Raw genomic sequence first — 17,459 nt, forward strand, 5'->3', positions numbered from 1 at the left:
TGGATTGGGCACTATGTGGAGTGAGGTGAGAGGCTTCTCCTGCAGCAGCACTGTCTGACCAGTGTGGGCACAGGGCTACTGCAGAGCCCTGCCAGCGCGCCTCTCACACACAGCCTCGCTGTGGACCACTATTCCTTGGGCTGATTTTGAAATTACCAGCTCAACCTTTGAAGAAAGTCATGCTTTATTTTGGAAAGAGGAGAATTGCACCCTGCGTTTACAAGCTTACATTGTAATGTAAACACTCTGAGGAAATGCTTAGTTCTAAATCTTGGTGTTGCCACAGACATGTGTCTGTGTTTGTGAGGACGGCCTAGGTTATGGAAGAGCCATGTGCTGATTGAGGAAAGCCATATGCTGTTGCTCATGTCTAGTTATTTTAGGTCCAAAGTTCTTGGGTAGTGAAAGTAATAGTTTTAATCCCCAATCTGTGACTACACAGGGATATACCCATTTCCTGTGTCCATTGGTCCATTGTTGAGGGGTGGGTGTCTGACTGAGGCTAGGTGTGCCCTACATTGTCCTACCAGGAGCTGTTCCTTTCTGATGGCCCGCCACTGAGACAGTTTGTGAGCTGCCTGCATCCCTGCATCCCTGCATCCCTGCATCCCTGCATTCCTGCATCCCTGCATCCTTTCATCCCTGCATTCCTGCATCCCTGCATCTTTGCATTCCTGCATCCCTGCATCCTTGCATCCTGGCACTGGGACATGATGTCTTTCTCCTCACAGTCATCATGGCTGTGTATCCCTGAGCCTCCAGTGCGTCTCAGTGCGCATCCTCGCTGCAAAAAGTTACCACAAGCAGGCACACAGCTGTCCCAGAAGGAGAAATGAGCACCTGCAGTCCTGTGCTGGGAGGTGGCAGGGGGAGAAACTGGCAGTCCCCTCCCTCCCTCCCTTTCTCCGCCCCACCATTATAACTCGGTGATGGCAGTGTGACTTTATGCAGAGCTCAGCAGATACCTGTTCTAGCTAAATGTTGGCCCCTGCTGCCTACCTTCCCGTGTGACCTGCTGGGCTCTGTTGTCTGCTTTGTTGCTCCGTGAGGTCTCCTCCTCTTCCATGACAGTATGCTCCCTGGAATTCTGACTGCAGTTTCAGATACTCAGGTTTCTTTGTGGTCCATATTTTCCCCTTTTGCCTAAATGGTGTTGCTCTCTTATTCTTTCACCCATTATCCTCTCTGTTCCGCTTTCTCCTCTTACGCTTTTGATGTTCTGCCTCACTTTCTTAGGGGCTGGGATAACCACCTTGAGCTGTTCTTCCTGGATAAAGTTAATGGGCTTTACTTGCCAATTCATCCTGTGTTCACTGAGCATTTACTTTGTGCCACTTTGCAATAGTAACTTTACCTTTGTGTCACATCACTGTTGGTTCCCAGTTCACCTCCACTGCGTTTTCCTTAACCTGTGTTTAACCACCTGTCATTCGTCACATTGCTGACTCCAAGTCTTTGTGTGTACGTTTGGAGTCTGGCCTTGCAGCCTCTTGTCACTGCTGCCCACTCAGGACCTCTGTCTAGCCGGCCCAGCGTGGCAGCTGGCCCTGCTTTCAGCCACTTCCTAAGGGAGCAGTCCTGACAGGTGGCCTGGTGACAGCCTTCCATAAAGGCGCCTGAGGTGACCTGTCAGGCTTGCTCATGCTCTGGCTTCAGCTCTTTTCAGCAAACCCTCAGCCCCCTGCATCGTACAAACCGAGGAACTTCCATGTTCTTAGGCACACCAGGCAGTTTAGCTTCTGAAGTGGGGGCTTTGTGTCACCCCTTCCTCCTTGAGCCTGCATTTCCATTACTCTGCACATCTTCCTGAGGGTTCCCGTTGCTTACCACCTTGTGCTCTGGGAGCCTGGCACACAGTAGGCATCCACACTTGCTTTCGGGAGGAAGTATCTGTGAGTGCTGTAGATCTGTGGCCTTTGGTGAGGGGCTTTCCTTCACAGCTATGCTACTACCTCTCCTGGTCTAGTGGTCTCACTGACAGCCTTGGCCCCGAGGCTCCAAGGACTGACTCATCAGACCAAAAATAAGATTCAGAGTCTAGCTTTGAACTGATGTGTTTGGTATGATGTTTACTGGCTCGTGACTCACAATCTGGGGCTTATTGCTGTACACTTTGGAAATTTTTATCTAAAAACTTAAAATTATCTAATGTTCTTCCTTTTACTTCAGCAAATATCCAGGGGGCATGAAGCTTCATTAAGACTTGTAGACTCAAGTCTAAAAAGTCACTTTTATATAACAAAGTTCTAGAATACTTTGAATCAAAATCATGTGGTTTTCTATGTTTTTTAAAAGGATTTTAGATACTTAGGGTATAAAATCTTTCCTCATAGTGTTTATTCCAGATCTTCTTAATTTAAAATCCTGTCCGAAAGTTAGTTTAAAAAAAAAAAAGTCTTTTTCCTTTAATGATCTGGGTTTTTAGTTTTGGGATTAATGGCCTTTAATCTCAATATTTAGATAGATGTGTTATATGCATGTATTAAAATGCAAAGGTTGTATTTGTTTTAAATAATAGCTAATAAACTCACTTCTTTATTTATTTCTTCTCAGGGCAGTCCAATGGACCCAATGGTGATGAAGAGACCTCAGTTGTATGGGATGGGCACTCACCCCCATTCCCAGCCGCAGCAGAGCAGCCCATACCCAGGAGGCTCCTACGGCCCCCCAGGTGCACAGCGGTATCCCCTTGGCATGCAGGGCCGGGCTCCAGGGGCCCTGGGAGGCTTGCAGTACCCACAACAGCAGGTCAGTGTTAGCTTCTCTCGGTCTTCCAGTGCTTTGTTGAGAGCTCTTGTTTTGTTTTTCTGCTCTTGATTTCTACCTTTTATTGGTATTAAGAGAATTTGGGAATGTTTCTGTGATACCATCCTTTTTTATTACAGATGGAAAGTTGAACTTGCAAGAAAATAGACCACTTTTTCTTCCACCCGCCCCTCTTCCCCTTTCTTTCTTAATGCTCCTCCTGGTGACCTTGGCTTTCTTTTGCAAGAGTAGGCCCCTCAGATGCTGACCTGTGAGCAGACTTCTTAAGTCGAATTTTCCAGTCATTCAAAATTTTGTTGTTGTTTGAGTTAATCTGGTTGTGTTAGCCCAGGCTGCCCTCAAATTTAGTTTTCCAGTGGGGATTACAGGTGTATGTCTCCAGCCTTGGGTAGACGGTTCCCAGGAAGTTACTTTGTATTGATTTGGCATGTTCTAGAAAAGGTTTCAGTATTTCATTTATGAATTTGGTTAGTTTTCTTGGATAAGAGAGGCCTTTCCTGCTCTTAAACCGAAGGCTCCATCCCTTTCTCCCCTCCAGAATCAAGTGGCTTTAACCACACATGTCACCTGCTTCTAACAGCACAACTCATGGTCTCCCTGGTTCTTAAAGTTCCCATGTTAGATTGGGCTGAGGAGGCATGAGCCTTGGAAGGGCACAGTTAGATCCAGACTTGTCAAGGTATTTAGTGACTAGGAACACTGGAAAGGTTATTTATACATTACCACAGCAGCCTGGCATCCTCAAGGAGTGTGAGACTGGTGGGAGGAAGCATTTTACTGCCTCTAGATTGGGGCGGTCCTACAATGCTGGCCCTAAAGTCATTAGCAGCCCTTCCTCACAGGAAACTCTTCTCTTGGATTTTATAGAAACTCTTCCTTGAGTAAACAAGTCTGACAAAACTTTTGTTCTCTTAAAGACTATTTAGTAGTCTGAGCTGTTTGCTGTAGTTGAGTATTGTTTGTCCTTATCTTGCAGTTACAGGGAACGATGGAATTAGGTCATTAGGTCAGCCCTTCAGCCCTAGCATGGCTCCTCAGACTGCCCTTAGTACATTATTGGCAACCTCCCTCCACAGTGTCAAAAGACAGCTCTGAGTGCAGGATCGTCTTGCTTCCTATTACCCCAGGTTACTCCTGCCAGGATTTACTTTCTTGAGAGTTGAAGCAGCCCGGTGTATGTGTGTGTGCGTGTACGTGTGTGCACACATGCTAATGAGTAAGAAAGCAGCAGCTCTCTATTCCTTCAACCCAGAAAGCTCTTAGCTGTTCCTCCCCACCAGGAACCTTGTATTGTTAGAGCCGCCGTCCTCTCTGTGAAGAGGAGAAGCCCCATGCAGCAGGGAGCTGAAGGCCTTCCGTACCTGAAGTCTATATGATGGGTGAAAAGTTCTGTGTGCTACTGGATGGAAGAGGCAGAGCCAAGAACAGTGGCCTTGGTACCCGTGATTCTTGTGCCCTTGGCTTCCAGCCTGCCTTTCCCATGATTCCTTGATGTGAGGTTTTGAAGTCATTCCTAGTGAAAATGGAGAGGCCTTTCTCTCTTCCCTGAGAAAGTTCAGAGCTTGTTAGTTTTAGACTGTGACCTAGTTTGTCAAACTAGGGTGAGAGCCAAACATAAGAAGTTTGTGAAGAATGGCTAGCAGGGAAATTTCTTTACATTATTTTCCTTCTCAAATGTGTAGGGTGAAAAATAGGTCTGCAGTAAAATATAATCTCAGTTTTCTTAGCTTCTTGGTTTTATGTAGCCCCATGATTCTTACATACTTATTTGAAAGGATAAATCACTGATTACCTGTCAAGCATTACAGCAGATGGCTTCTGCATGATTTTTAAAAACATTAATAATTGTGAGTGTATGTATTTATACATACATTTGTGTCACAGTATGTGTGATGTGGATGTCAAAGGACAGCAGTGAGAAGTGTTTTTTCCACCATGTGGGTCCCAGGATTGAACTCACTTTGGCAGGCTTGGTGGTAAGCATCCTGGCCCATGCAGCCATCTCTCCTGCCCTCAGCACATTTGTAATTATGATTTCAGCTCAGGTTTTTACTGCTAACTAAAAAGAAATATGCAATTCAGGTGCATAAATACTTGATGATGAAAAGAAAATGGTGAATCTTCTGGCTACAGAAATCTCAGGCTTTCATACCTAGTTAGTCAAAGTTAGACCTGTAATCGGCTGTTACCCATTACACTCACTGCAAGACAGCCTTGCCTCATTCTGAAATTTCAAAGGCGAAAAATAGTTTGGTATAGATTTCTTTTTGAATGCTTGCTAACATTGTAAAGGAGATAAAGCTTCAGGTACTGACGTTTCTCCTCCCCTTCTGGTACTGTGCATTGGACTCAGAGCCTCACGCATGCTAGCAAGCACTAACCACTGAGGCACAGCCTCTCCCCAAGACACACAGTATTTAGAACCAAATCCACAGGCTAGAACAGTTCTAGGTGGAATCAGAGAGTAACTAGTAAAGGTTTGAGAAATAGTTATGAGGTCACACACACACACACACACACACCCCCCTTTAAGCTGCGTACACTTACTTGCACAGGTTTTTAAACTGGCTTTAACCTCACAGTGTAGTCAAGAGCAGTCTTGAACTCCTCCTGATCCTCTTGACTCTACCTCCTAAGTGCTGGGATTAAAGGCCTGTGCCACCACACTGGGCTTTTGATCTGTTTTTTCCTCCCTCCAAGATCTGGAAATTATAAATATGTATACAGCGAGGTCCAGACACTATGATTGGCTGTCTTGTTGTCTTTTCCTAGGATTATTGTAACTTTTCCTAGGATTAATGTAATGAGCATTGTAGTAGCGTAGGTACAGCAGCTAAAGTTCTTCAGAGAAAAAGTTGAATGATAATTATGGCATCGAGTGTTTATTGCGTGGACATCACCACCTAGGCATGGCTTTGCTTTGGATGCCTTCCAAAGCTTTCTGTGTTTGGTTTGTGAACCTCTAATGAGCTGAATCCAGTTCATTTAGCATTGCTCATATATTTCTACAGAGGATTAAAATGCAGGAATTCAACTTTGTAAATTGAGTTGCCCACTTACCAGCTGAGTGGTAAGTTGCCTTTGGCTCAGGGGTCACAGTTTGATTCCTGGCTGGCACTGCTGCTGTGATAGGAATTTTAAATGAGGATTCCATTAGAACTATAGTGCTTGACTGATGTGTCACATGGTCAGGATCAGCACTGCCCTGTCTCTCAGTTAGGAGGGACTGGCCACTGACGGTTTGACGTTAGTATTAAACCCACTGGCTCTTGTTCTGTGCAGTGGTCCTTTGAGTTTTCAGATGTACCTGTGGCGGACTTATTGAAGCATGGCGTGGTAATAGCCGCTGCTTTAGTCTTTACAGACTGGAATGAGATTTGTGGGCTTCACGTGCTTGCTTCTCTCCCACCTCATCAGGCAGACACGTCCCTAAACAGATCAGCTTTGCACGGTCTCCTAAAACCCTGTCTATTTGGCATTTTATTGAGTTGGGGGAAATGAATTTTCTCTGCTTCTGCCTCAAGGTTTCTGGACTATACCTGGAGGGTGAGTGGAAGCCCGCTGGTTGCTTTCATTCAGTACAGAGCTGCACAGAAGTGCAGCTTTAAGCTGGGCACACCTTGGCTGAGATTTTCAGGTTCTGGTTATGTTGTTTTTTTTTTTTTTTTTTTTTTTTTTTTTTTTTTTTTTTGTGTGTGTGTGTTTCTAACTCAAAAAAAAAAAAAAAAAAACTAGGGTGTTCTTTGCTGGGTCAGGTGTGTGAGTTAGCAAAGGCCTTGTTTCAGTTTTTGCAGATTCTATACTCATAAATGTATGTGGACTGTTGACAGCTCACTCTAAGAGATTTTAATATAAAATGAGTAACAGTGGTAAAGAGCCGAGTTTTATTGCTGTGTGCAGATTACAAACAGCTTCAGAGGCTCCCCTCACAGGTCTGGGGCTCACCATGGCGCGGTGATTCCGTCTCTGCTCTCTACTGTGCTGCACACTGGGACCGAGACCCCGTCAGCACACAGCTGGGAGATGGGAAGGGCTAAAAATTTGATCAAATGGTTTAGTTTAGTGGGGTTTGTTTTTTTTCCCTTTGAAACTCTGTCTTACCAGGTGGTCTAGGCTGGCCTGGAGCCCAATGACCGTCTCTACCTGACTCCCACATGCTGTGACTCAAGGCCTGTGCCCCCACACCTGGCATATGGTTGGTTGTTTTAGTGAGAAGAGCCCACTTTTTAAGTTTTTATAAAGTGTCTGCATTGTGGAGATGTTTACAAGAAAAGTGTGGAATATGATCATTGTTTTAAAAGTGGCCAAATTTAGTAGAATTTAGTAACTTTTGTTAAGGTGTTTTATCTGAACAGACCGATTTAAACAGAGATAAAAACCGGATTCTTTGCACATGATTTAAAATGAAGCAGATACTCTGATCTGCGTGTGTTCACCATCTCTCCTTGCTGACCGCATCCCTTCACTGCATGTTCATTTCAGAGCAGAAACATTTTTCGTTGGTACCATCTTTGCAGCTACAATGCATCTTCAAGTGCACAGTAGATATTTCTAAAATGGAAACAAATATAATTGTTTGACAAAAAAATAAACCTTTTCTTCATGGTTATTAAGGCAGCTGTTGAACGGTTTTCAGGATCCTTACCGGTGTTGCTATATTTCTGGTATAGTCAAGAAAACAATCCTTTTTTTGCGGGCACTTAGAAGTCATATTTTAGAGGAGTTTGCAGAGCTGCTGTGAAAGGTAGGCTTCATGAAGAGAAGATGAGTTCAAACACCGCTTCCAGATGTGTTCTTGGGAAACACTTGTTTCAGGCTCTCTCCATCCTGAGTCTGAAAAGGTGTGGCTCTGCGGTTTTGGTTGTGTCTAACAACGCTCAGATGTCTACTGTTGAGGGCTGTGACTGACTGAAGCAGGAAGACTTGATGTGGGACAGTGGAGAGGAAGCGGTACCTGGTATGTCTTACACTTAGAATCTTTAAAAGATTTTGGTAGTTTCATATTTGCCTCCAAATATTCCCATAAGTCTGTGTGCGTGCATGCTCATTTATTGGCCTATAAAACATTTGTGTGACATTTTCCCATATTGTGTTCTATATGCTAAACATGTTTTATGTGCATATAGATACATATATGTAATCCCATAACTACAGAAGATGAAGGCAGGTGCTTTGGCTGTTGCAGCAATGAAACGCTGTGGGGCTTATTGGCTGTGAGTTCATGGTGATATGTGGTTGTGCTCTGTGCCCGTTGACTTGAGCCAAGCTGAGATGTTGGGACTTTGCTCACTGATTGGACACGTGGGTGATAATGGCCTTCCGTTGTCTTGGTTGCCTCTGTTGTTCAAGTGGTGAACATGAAGGTTTATCGACAAGACTCATATATAGAGCACACGTCTGCTCAGTGGAGAGATAGCACATGCCTCCAGCACGGGTGCCAGAGTTTCCTGCAGATGGAATTTCCTAAGGAAATATTTCTGAAGGAGTTTGTAGATCGAGTAATTCATATTTGCCTCTTAATATAAACTCCTGGAACTCTTGCTTCTTGTGTTATCTTTAGACTGAGACATATCTGAAACAGTGCAACATTGTCACTGAACTTGAATTGGAAGAGCCTACTGTGAGTTCCGTGCAGATTTCCAAAACTACGGTTCCCTAGAAGTTAGTTGGGACGAGCGCTGAGAAATGCTAGCTTTGCTTGTTTGGAAATCCACTGTGGCGTTTGTTCTTTAGAGAGCACTTACATGCTGCCTGCTCTCGGCTGTGTCTTAGACTGTTTGCTTTCATGTATCATTTCTACTGTGTATTTTTTATAAAGAAACTCCCAACTCAAGATACCTGCCACATTTTTCTTATTATAGTTTAATTTTTTAATTATTTTTTCTGACCAAAGTGCAAGCTTGAAAAATGACTTACTGATTTTTCTTTTATATACATTGGTGTTTTGCCTGCATGTATGTCTTTGTGAGGGTGTCAGATCCCCTGCAAGAGACAGTTGTGAGCTTCCGTGTGGGTGCTGGGAATTGAACCCAGGTCCTCTAGAAGGGCAGCACTCTTAACCATGGAGCCATCTTTTCACCTCCTATAATTATATTTTATTTTTTAAAAGAATTACTTATTTATTCAATGTATGTGAGTACACAGTGGCTGTCTTCAGACACACCAGAAGAGGGCATTGGATTCCATTACAGATGGTTGTGAGCCACCATGTGGATTCTGGGAATTGAACTCGGGACCTCTGGAAGAGCAGTCAGTGTGCTTAACTGATGAGCCACCTCTCCAGCCCTGTAATTTTCATTGTATATACATCCTAAGTGATTATTTCAGGTAGCACTTTTAATATAGGTAGCACAATCATTTTAATATATTTTAATAAATTTACTTACTTGCTGTCATTCAAAAAACCCAGTATGACATATTTATGTAAATTTTTTAGCCACAGTTGACCTCAGTAAAGTCAATCAACCACATTCTTCCATTGTTCCCTGAAAACAGAAACAAAAACAAATATAAACCAAAACCAAACCCCCAGAGGCTTAACTGAAAGAGAAAGTAAGTGTGGCATTTGGTTGGGTGGCTCTCCAGCTCTGCTGAGGTTGGTGTCTCTGAAACAAGTCTGGTGTCCCCGAGGGCTGCTGTGCTGATGCCATCCGCATGGCCATAGCAGCCCAGCCCCTGTGGATCTCAGAGTTCCTCCTGTGATGCTCTTGGATAGCTGCATATGAGAGGTCAAACATTCCCAAGCTTGTTTGATAAAGTCAGAAAGTCAGCCCACCCTAAAGGACTGAAATTGGCTCAGAATCAGTAGCTGGGACAACATAGTCCTTGCCAATTAATTAACCTGCTTGTGATGATAGAAACCTCTAGACCCCACTGTGTTTATGTACATAATTAAAGGCGCTTGGCTACCACATTTTCTGGTGTGGCTTTTGCCTTTGAAGTACCAGTGAGCTGATGACCTTTGATTTCAGTATGAGATTTTAGTCTGCTCATTTAATAATCTTTAATATCTTCGGGCTGATGGCTTGACACATTGTGTTGATGTAACTAACCACTACCCTCAATAGTGTTAGGAATTCTTAAAACCAAAGGACTGGTAGAGGACTGTTGGGATGAATGAACGCAACATCATCTTCGGTAACTTGTTTTCTGAATACCTGTCATGTGTTAGACATAAGGCATGCAGAGTGTCTTTCTGATAACGGGAAACCGTCAGGCTAACACTTAGAGTTGCAAAAGAAGCAAGAAGAGACCCTTGGTTTCTCAGTGGTTCAGAAAATACACCTGAAACACTGAGGTAAATTGTTTACGTGAAGCACATTTATTCTGAGCTGTTGCTGTTGTTCCTCTTTAATCCCCAAGAGCTCCAGGGCATGAATTTTGAATTTTAAGATAGGTCTTACCTAAAGGTCAAAAAGAAGTTTTGTTCTTTTTTATACTAATAGCTAGTCAGTTAAATTCTTAATGGCAGTTTGATTTTTATGAATAATAAATTACAGATATTTGCTTTCACAATCTTGAAAAATAATCTTAAAAGTTAATTTTGTAGTTGTGAGTAAAATTAAGAAAGTGCTTCCTCCTCCCTCCCTCCCTCCTTCCCTCCCTCCCTCCCTCCCCCTCCCTCCTTCCTTCCCTGCCTCTCTCCCTCTCTGTGTATGTGTATAATAGACAGAGACAGAGAGACAGAGATTGGCAGGGACTAGAAGAGAGCATCATTGAGATACTTTCATAGAGTCAGGAGTCTTGAATAATACAAGCTTCCGTGGGCCTTGAAAGGAACTAACTCTATGGAGGTATTAGAAATTTCTGGAAGTTCTAGAGCTCAGATCTGTATGGGAGAATTGCATATAAATATGTCACACAGACATCCTTTACGTACTTAACATAGTTCTGCACCAAATTTGGGTTACTAGATAATTACATATAAGAAAGCAAGAGCTACCCAGCTTCCCAATTTCTATGGAGAAATGTGTAGAAAACAGACGGTACCCCACAGAATTAGCCAAATTTATCTCTCTCTATTGGTATGAACTCGGTGAAAGAATATTATTTAACAATCCACCCACCTCTCCGTCTGTCCATCCGTCCGTCCGTTCGTCCATCCATCCATCCAAACTACTAACCAGGCAACCAACCAACTTACCTGCCTGCCAGCCAGCCAGTCAACCAGCCAATCAACTAGCCAACTAGTCAGTCTGCCTGCCAGTGGAATTGACTCTTCAGGTTCATCAAGAGCTATGATCCAGGTCAGCTTTCATTCATAAAATGGGAAATGTTCCAAACAAAGTCAGACTAGTAACAGAATGTGCAAATGTTGGAATTAAATTAGAAATCTGTCTTGGGTGAGGTAATTACATCTTGCTTTGTGGTGATAGCAAAACTAGCTCCCCTGGACATCTATCTGTAAGTGTCTACTTCCTAGAAGTCTGGAGTATATGCTGGAATGCCTGCTCTGGACCAGATGTTCCTTAGAAGGATAGACAGGTAGACAGAGGGCTGGCCTTTAGCAGTGGCTTTTGGAGATGGATAGTGAGGTAGGCTGTTCCAGGCTTGTGAGTTTCATCCTAACGGGTTTTAGGGATCCCTGGGGAGAAGGGTCAGAGTAAACCACTGTTGGCATGTGGGCTCTGAGCTTCTCTGAGACGGGCAGCTAGCAAAGGCCCTTCTTTGGCTTTCAGATCACCTTGCCATTCTGGGTTTGACTCTGGGTATTGCAGTAGCCACCTTATCCATCTTACGTGCCCCTCTGTGTTCTGGCCTCATGGGGAGAAAAGGATTTATTTTCTCATCTTCTTAAGTGTGCAGGTCAGGGAGACAGATGGTGGGAGTTTCTTCCCAGGTACTGGCCAAAGTTTTGAGCAGTGGGAGAGAACAGGAAAGAGGAGGGTTTCCCTGTAAAGATCTGCTGGGTGCTGAGGAGAGCTGGCACTTCACTCTGAGGCTTGCTGACTTCTTCCATATTGGCTTCTTCAGTAACAAAGAGCAGGGGCAATAACCCGGTGACACCATTGGTCCCAGTCCTTAGGACATTAGATGCATCATGGCACGCTTTGGGTAGTTCCAAGGCACAAGGGATGTTCTATCATGTACCCGCAGACTGGAAAGTAATGAAGCCCAGAGCAGGGGAAGAGGCAGGGACTTCAACAGGATTCCATTCCGAGGAAGACATCACTTAAGCTTCTGAAAACCACCCAGGTTTGAAAATCAGTAGCCGGCAGCATGGTTACTTTCAAATCAGAACCTGTAATGAGGGAGACAGAATCAAGACATGGAATGTCTGCTGGCCTCAGGGCAGGTGGCAGGCTGGTTTTGGTTGTGGAGGCAGCTTTTTGGTTCTGGAGTATTTTAAAAAAAAATCATTTCTTCCTTTTTCAGCCCCCAGCTCCTGGAATGAGGACTCCAAGACTAATTATTTATTACCCACTATAAGCTTTGGCTCATTCCCTACTAGCTCGTAACTTATTTAACCATTCAAACTATTCTATGTCCACCACTTAGTTAGTTACCTCTCCTCAGTCCTGCCTGCTTCTTCCTCAGTGTCTCCTGTATTCTATTCTGGGTTTAGCTCCTTGCTGGCTTATGACTCTCTCTGTGGCTCTCTTCTGGTGGCTCTGTCTCGAATCTCCCTGACTCCATCTTCTTGCTGGTTTACATCCTCCTCCATCCATCTCCTACAAGTTCTCTTGAATATCTCTTTTATACTCTCACCCTTTCCCAGAATCCTCTCTGTTCCTGCCAGTGTCCCACCTCCTGTTTCCTGCCTCAGCTCATTGGCTATCGGCTTTCTTATTGCCAGGTGATGCATATGACAGATGATACACTGGAGGCTTTGTAAGAACACAGAGTGGTTTGAACAGTTCCACAGGAAATTAATTTTATTGTTTATTCCTGTGTGTGCACTTGAGTGTGTGCATAGATGCCAGAAGAGGAAGGTGGGTACCTGGAGCTGGAGTCCCAGGCCCTGGTGAGCTGCCTACCATGTGTGATGGGGACTGAACTCTCCCGTCCCCTGGAACCGCAGCAGTCACTTTTAGTCAGTGAAATCTGTTTAGCCCACAGTTAAATGTCCATGGCTCTGTCATCGTGTCAGGGAAGTCTCAGTCTTTGAATGTACAAGTCCGGTGGTCTCTGTCTTCCTCTTCAGTGGACCATCAGTATCCTGTGCATGTTTCTGTTTGATTCTACATTGAGACTAGAGATGCTGCGACCCTACTTTATGGCTGCTCATGTTTCTAGAATTCTCTGTGGCAGCAGGTGCATCATGTAAGTGGGAGCAGGTGGTTGGAGAACCTGGGACACAGAGAGTGGCTGAATTGAATGTGGCTCACATGTCATGGAAACTCAGGCCATCATCCTTCCTGTAGCCATTTGCTGTGTGTATTGAGGAAGACTCTTGGCTAGTTCAGATGCCATTTTGAAAGTGGACACCGTGGCCTGCCACTGCTGAGTTTGTTATTCTAGCAGAGCATTCCTTAATGCTGGAGAAGTGTTCTACTAGGGTAAGAACAGGACAGGGAAATAGACTCAGCACTCCACACCATGTCTGCAGCTTCAAGTGTACTGTTCTAGTCAGACCTTATTGTCACATGCTTTACGGGGCTGAGAAGTTCTATGAAGCTTAACTTTCAGAAAGAATGCATTGCAGACCTGGATTGGGAACTGCGGCCTTCTGCAGTTTCTGTCTGTTTCCTAATGTAGAAGTTTTGCTTAACCAAGGTGTGTGGCTTAGGCTGTACCTACCCTCCCTGCCTCCCTCTATCTCACCCTCCTTCCCTTCCTCTCTCCCTCCCTCCCTTTCTCTCCCTCTCCTGCAGGGTTTCTCTGTGTAGCCCAGGCTGTACTGGAACTCTGTCTCTGCCTCCAGCTCACTAGGATTAAGGCATTAAGTGGCTTTCTTAAAGTCATCTCTGTGCTTTTGTTCCAGTGGATGGCCTTTGAAGGGCTTCCAGGAATTCAGTGGATTAGTCTACTCTTGTCATTGTCCCCTTTGTGGCCCAGGTCTTTATCATTGTTGTGTTTTCCTTTTAGTGTAAGTAAGCCTAACAATTGTCACTAGATGTCAGAGTATAGGTCTCTCGCTAAGTACCTCCACACTTTTCTCCCTCTCCTTCTCCTCCTCTTCCTCCTCCTTCTTCCCCTTCTTTTCCTCCTTTCCCCCCTTCTTTTCCTTCTTTCCCCCCTTCTTTTTCTCCTTCCCCTTCCTCTTCTCCTCCTCTTCCTCTCCCCCTCCTCTCCCCCTCCTCCTCCCCCTCCTCTCCTCCTCCCCCTCCCCTTCTCCCCCATAAAGATGGACCTGTAAAGCATGTGACAATAAGGTCTGCCTGGAACACTTGAAGCTGCAGACATGGTGTGAAGTGCTGAGCCCATTTCCCTGTCCTGTTCTAGCACCCATGGACCCTCCTACTGCCTCGTGATACAGTGTTTCTTTTGACTGTTGGTTCAGGAAAATATTGAGGTCTTTGGCTTGTGAACGTGGTTGTCATCAGATATTTATTGGTAATGTAGAGGAACTGCAAGTGCTCTTAGAGGAACAGACCTGCACCTAAGCACTTGATGCAGTGTGCTGGTGCTGGGTGGGGCTTGCTGAGTGTGCTCTGGGAGCAGCTACTACGTGGGGACATGGTCTAAGAATAGGTCCCATTACACAGGGATCTTGCCGGAGAGGATTGTTCTGGGTCTGAGTAAGAAGCAAGTTGTTTTCAAGTTCCATTAGCCTTTAAAGATGTTTTCCTTTTCCTTTTTCTTTCTTTTTTGTCTTTCCTTCTTCTGTAATTTACAGATGTCTGCACAGGTTTATGCATCTATTCTTCCTTACCCCCATGTTTCCCTTTCATTTGTACCCTGGGCTGGTGCTTTCCTGTATCAGGTCAGAGTGTAAGTGGGGTGTGTGTGTGATCATCTAAAATTGATCTAAATAAATCAGTTGAATAAATAAGTAAGATTCGATTGGTTCAATTTATTTTTAAGAGGAGACACTGTCCTTCCACATTTAGGAGCAGCACTAGGGTCCAGGGTGGAGAAAATCCCATCTCCACAGATCAGAAATGTGTATCAGTTAAAAGTGTTTTCCTCAGAGGACAGTTCAGAAGTGACACGTGGCTGCTATTAACCTCATTTCTTCCACCTGAGAAATTATGTTACACTGGGCCTGTATCTGACAGCCACGCTGCCTCTGTGCTAGTTAAGTGAAGAATTCCACTTAACATTCCGGTCTTCAGTGCCGAGGAGTTCCGCATTCGGCAGTGGGGTCCTGAGGGTCTGAAGCAGCATCCGGAGGGTGCTGGTGGTGCTCTCAAGTTTGGGCTGGTGTTTTTAATGAGGGAAACGCTGTGGAAATGTATAAAGAAACTACAGTGTGAGGGAAACCTCCTCTTGTTGGCACCAAGTTCCCTTTCTTCCTATTGCCTTCTCAGCCATTTCTTCCACGTAATTCAGCCGTCAGTGCTGGCGTGAGTCTGAGCCTGTAAGACAAGGACTGTCAGTGTGCTCCACATATTCAGCTTTCTGGTTTGCCGGCCTTGATAACAGCACCATCACTTCACTTCTGACAGACGTAGGCACCGGCTGCAGCCCAGCTCCAGGCCCCTTGAGTGTGGTGGGGCCAGTCGGTTGAACAGAGTATGGAGAACGTTTCTCATGGTCCTGGGTGAGCAGCTGTTGTTTGAGGGTTTGAAAGCTGCTCTCTGTACTTCAGAACTCCGTTTTATAGCCTATTGCAGCAGGGACAAACTCCATTAACTGAGTTTCTTCTGGGATCAAGTGTGGTGGACTTCTGGGACATGCCTCCAGTGAGTCCCACACAGGGCTGGTCTCTGAGCCTTCCTTCCTGTGCTGTCTGTGTGTGGATGTGTAGGTGTGGGTGAGGAGTCCCTTCTTAGTTAAGTCCTTTGTCTGCTGAGTACCATGCATTTTGTGTGTCCCTTTTTGCGGATACCCCGGAGAAGCTTCTTTGAAAGGCGTGTGGGGATGTGTTCCTAGTGTCAGAAAGGTGCTTTTTACTGTCACTTCTGATTGGTGGCTTTGCTGAGCAGATAGATGTGGGCATTTTCTTTGATAATGTCAACATCATAGTTTTCTTTGTCATTACACTTTGGAAGGTTTATTAGTTATTTTTCACAGTTTCACTATCTACAGACTTGTTTTTCTTCACAAGCTTTTCTGATACCATTTCAGTAAGAGAGCAGTGAGTCTGCCTTTGCACACCTTTAGAACGGTTTGACTGTAAGGTTCTAGTTTCAAAGAGAAAGTTCTGTGTCCTTGGATGGTCAAATGCCCTGGTGGGCCAGATGACAGAGTGGGCATTGAGCCACTTTCTCTGGAGCCCCTCTTGTGCTGTCTGCTTCTCCACTAATGTATCCCTCGCTCTTAGAGAGGGAGTCTGGCCCTCCCGCCACAGGATGCAGTTTAATTTCTCCTGTTTTCCAGGCTCCTCCCCTGCTGGCCCCTCCAGATGGCAGTCCTTCTCTGACTTGAGACAGGACTGAGGTGAGGGCAGGCAAGGGGGCTTTGAATTCCTCCTTGCAGCCTTTTCTGTCCAGATCCCACCACCCTCTGATTGCTGAATCTTTGGGGTTTTGTGCTTTAATTAGCTTGCTTCTTATCCTCTCACCTAGAACAAATTACAACATTAATTATCACTTGCTTCTCTGCTTTTCTCCTTCCAAAAATTCTTTGACCTCTTGTCTGCTGCTACCTCAGCTCATGTTTTCTCTGCCCTCACAGATTCAGACTTTTACCTTTTCATTGTTCCTTCCATGGGGGTCCTAGCTCTGACAGCTCCAACAGTTCTAGTAACTTTAAACAGAAGCGTCGATTTGTTTATGGAAACCTGCAGAGACATTTTTAGTAAGAGCTGCTCTTACACACTGTTGTCTACGTGTTTGGGTTTCACGGTGTGCCACCTGGTAACACTCTGGCTCTTAAAGTGGCTCCAGAAATGTGTTCACTAAGAACAGAGGTGACTTCAGGAGATAAGCAGGGCCCTGGCTTGAGGAGCTGTGTGAGGTGGGGTGGTCTTTATTTAGATTAGCAAGAAAAGGTCAGTGGAACTGAGGCAGCAGCACCTTTGGAGTGATTGCTCAGCTGTGCAGGGCAGGGAGAGCAGCCTCTGGCCTGTGGGCTCTCTGCTCATCCACAGGACAGGCTAGGGTTGGTGAGTGCTATGAGGGGAGCTCAGGAGAGGCCTGCTGAGAGGGATGGTAGGAAGAACTGGGACAAGGGTTGGCAGAGCAGCGTTCTAGGAAGGCAAGGACCACAGGCCGGGACTCCATGTCCAGCACCCAGTAGACAGTCTCTTTGCGGCTGCCTTCTGCTTTGGAGGGAGACGACCAAGAGTGTTAGTTTCTTTGCAGTGACAGGGCCTCAGGGCTGCAGATCTGCCTGCTGGCTGCTGATGGTTTCCCTGATGCTGAAAGCTACAGGCCCCTTGATTGAAGCCCCACCTTGCTGGTCTCTACTGGTAATCATGTTTTCATTGATAATAAAAAATCTAACAGATTGCTAGCCTCACTCCTCAGAGAAAGATGGAATGGCATGCATCACAGGCAGGAGGCTTTACTAAAGTCTGTGTTTAATGCAGTTTTTGGAATAAGGAACAGAATGGAAAAAGAACCTTCTGATTCATACTTAAGCAACTCAGAAAATAAGTTAGCCATGGTAGGGCACTCAGGAATTTTATCCACAGGCACAGCTTC

General features: G+C 45.1%; 1 protein-coding gene across 1 annotated transcript in view; it reads left to right on the top strand.

Moving 5' to 3' along the window:
• ARID1B (AT-rich interaction domain 1B) overlaps positions 1-17,459 on the top strand; it is a 333,380-nt gene that overhangs the window by 40,575 nt on the left and 275,346 nt on the right. The window contains exon 2 of the mRNA XM_080941684.1: positions 2,554-2,748. Coding sequence (XP_080797810.1) covers positions 2,554-2,748 — 195 coding nt within the window. The remainder of the gene's footprint in view (positions 1-2,553; positions 2,749-17,459) is intronic.

The sequence above is a fragment of the Micromys minutus genome (genome assembly GCF_963924665.1).
Source record: "Micromys minutus genome assembly, chromosome: 30".
Lineage (NCBI taxonomy): Eukaryota > Metazoa > Chordata > Mammalia > Rodentia > Muridae > Micromys > Micromys minutus.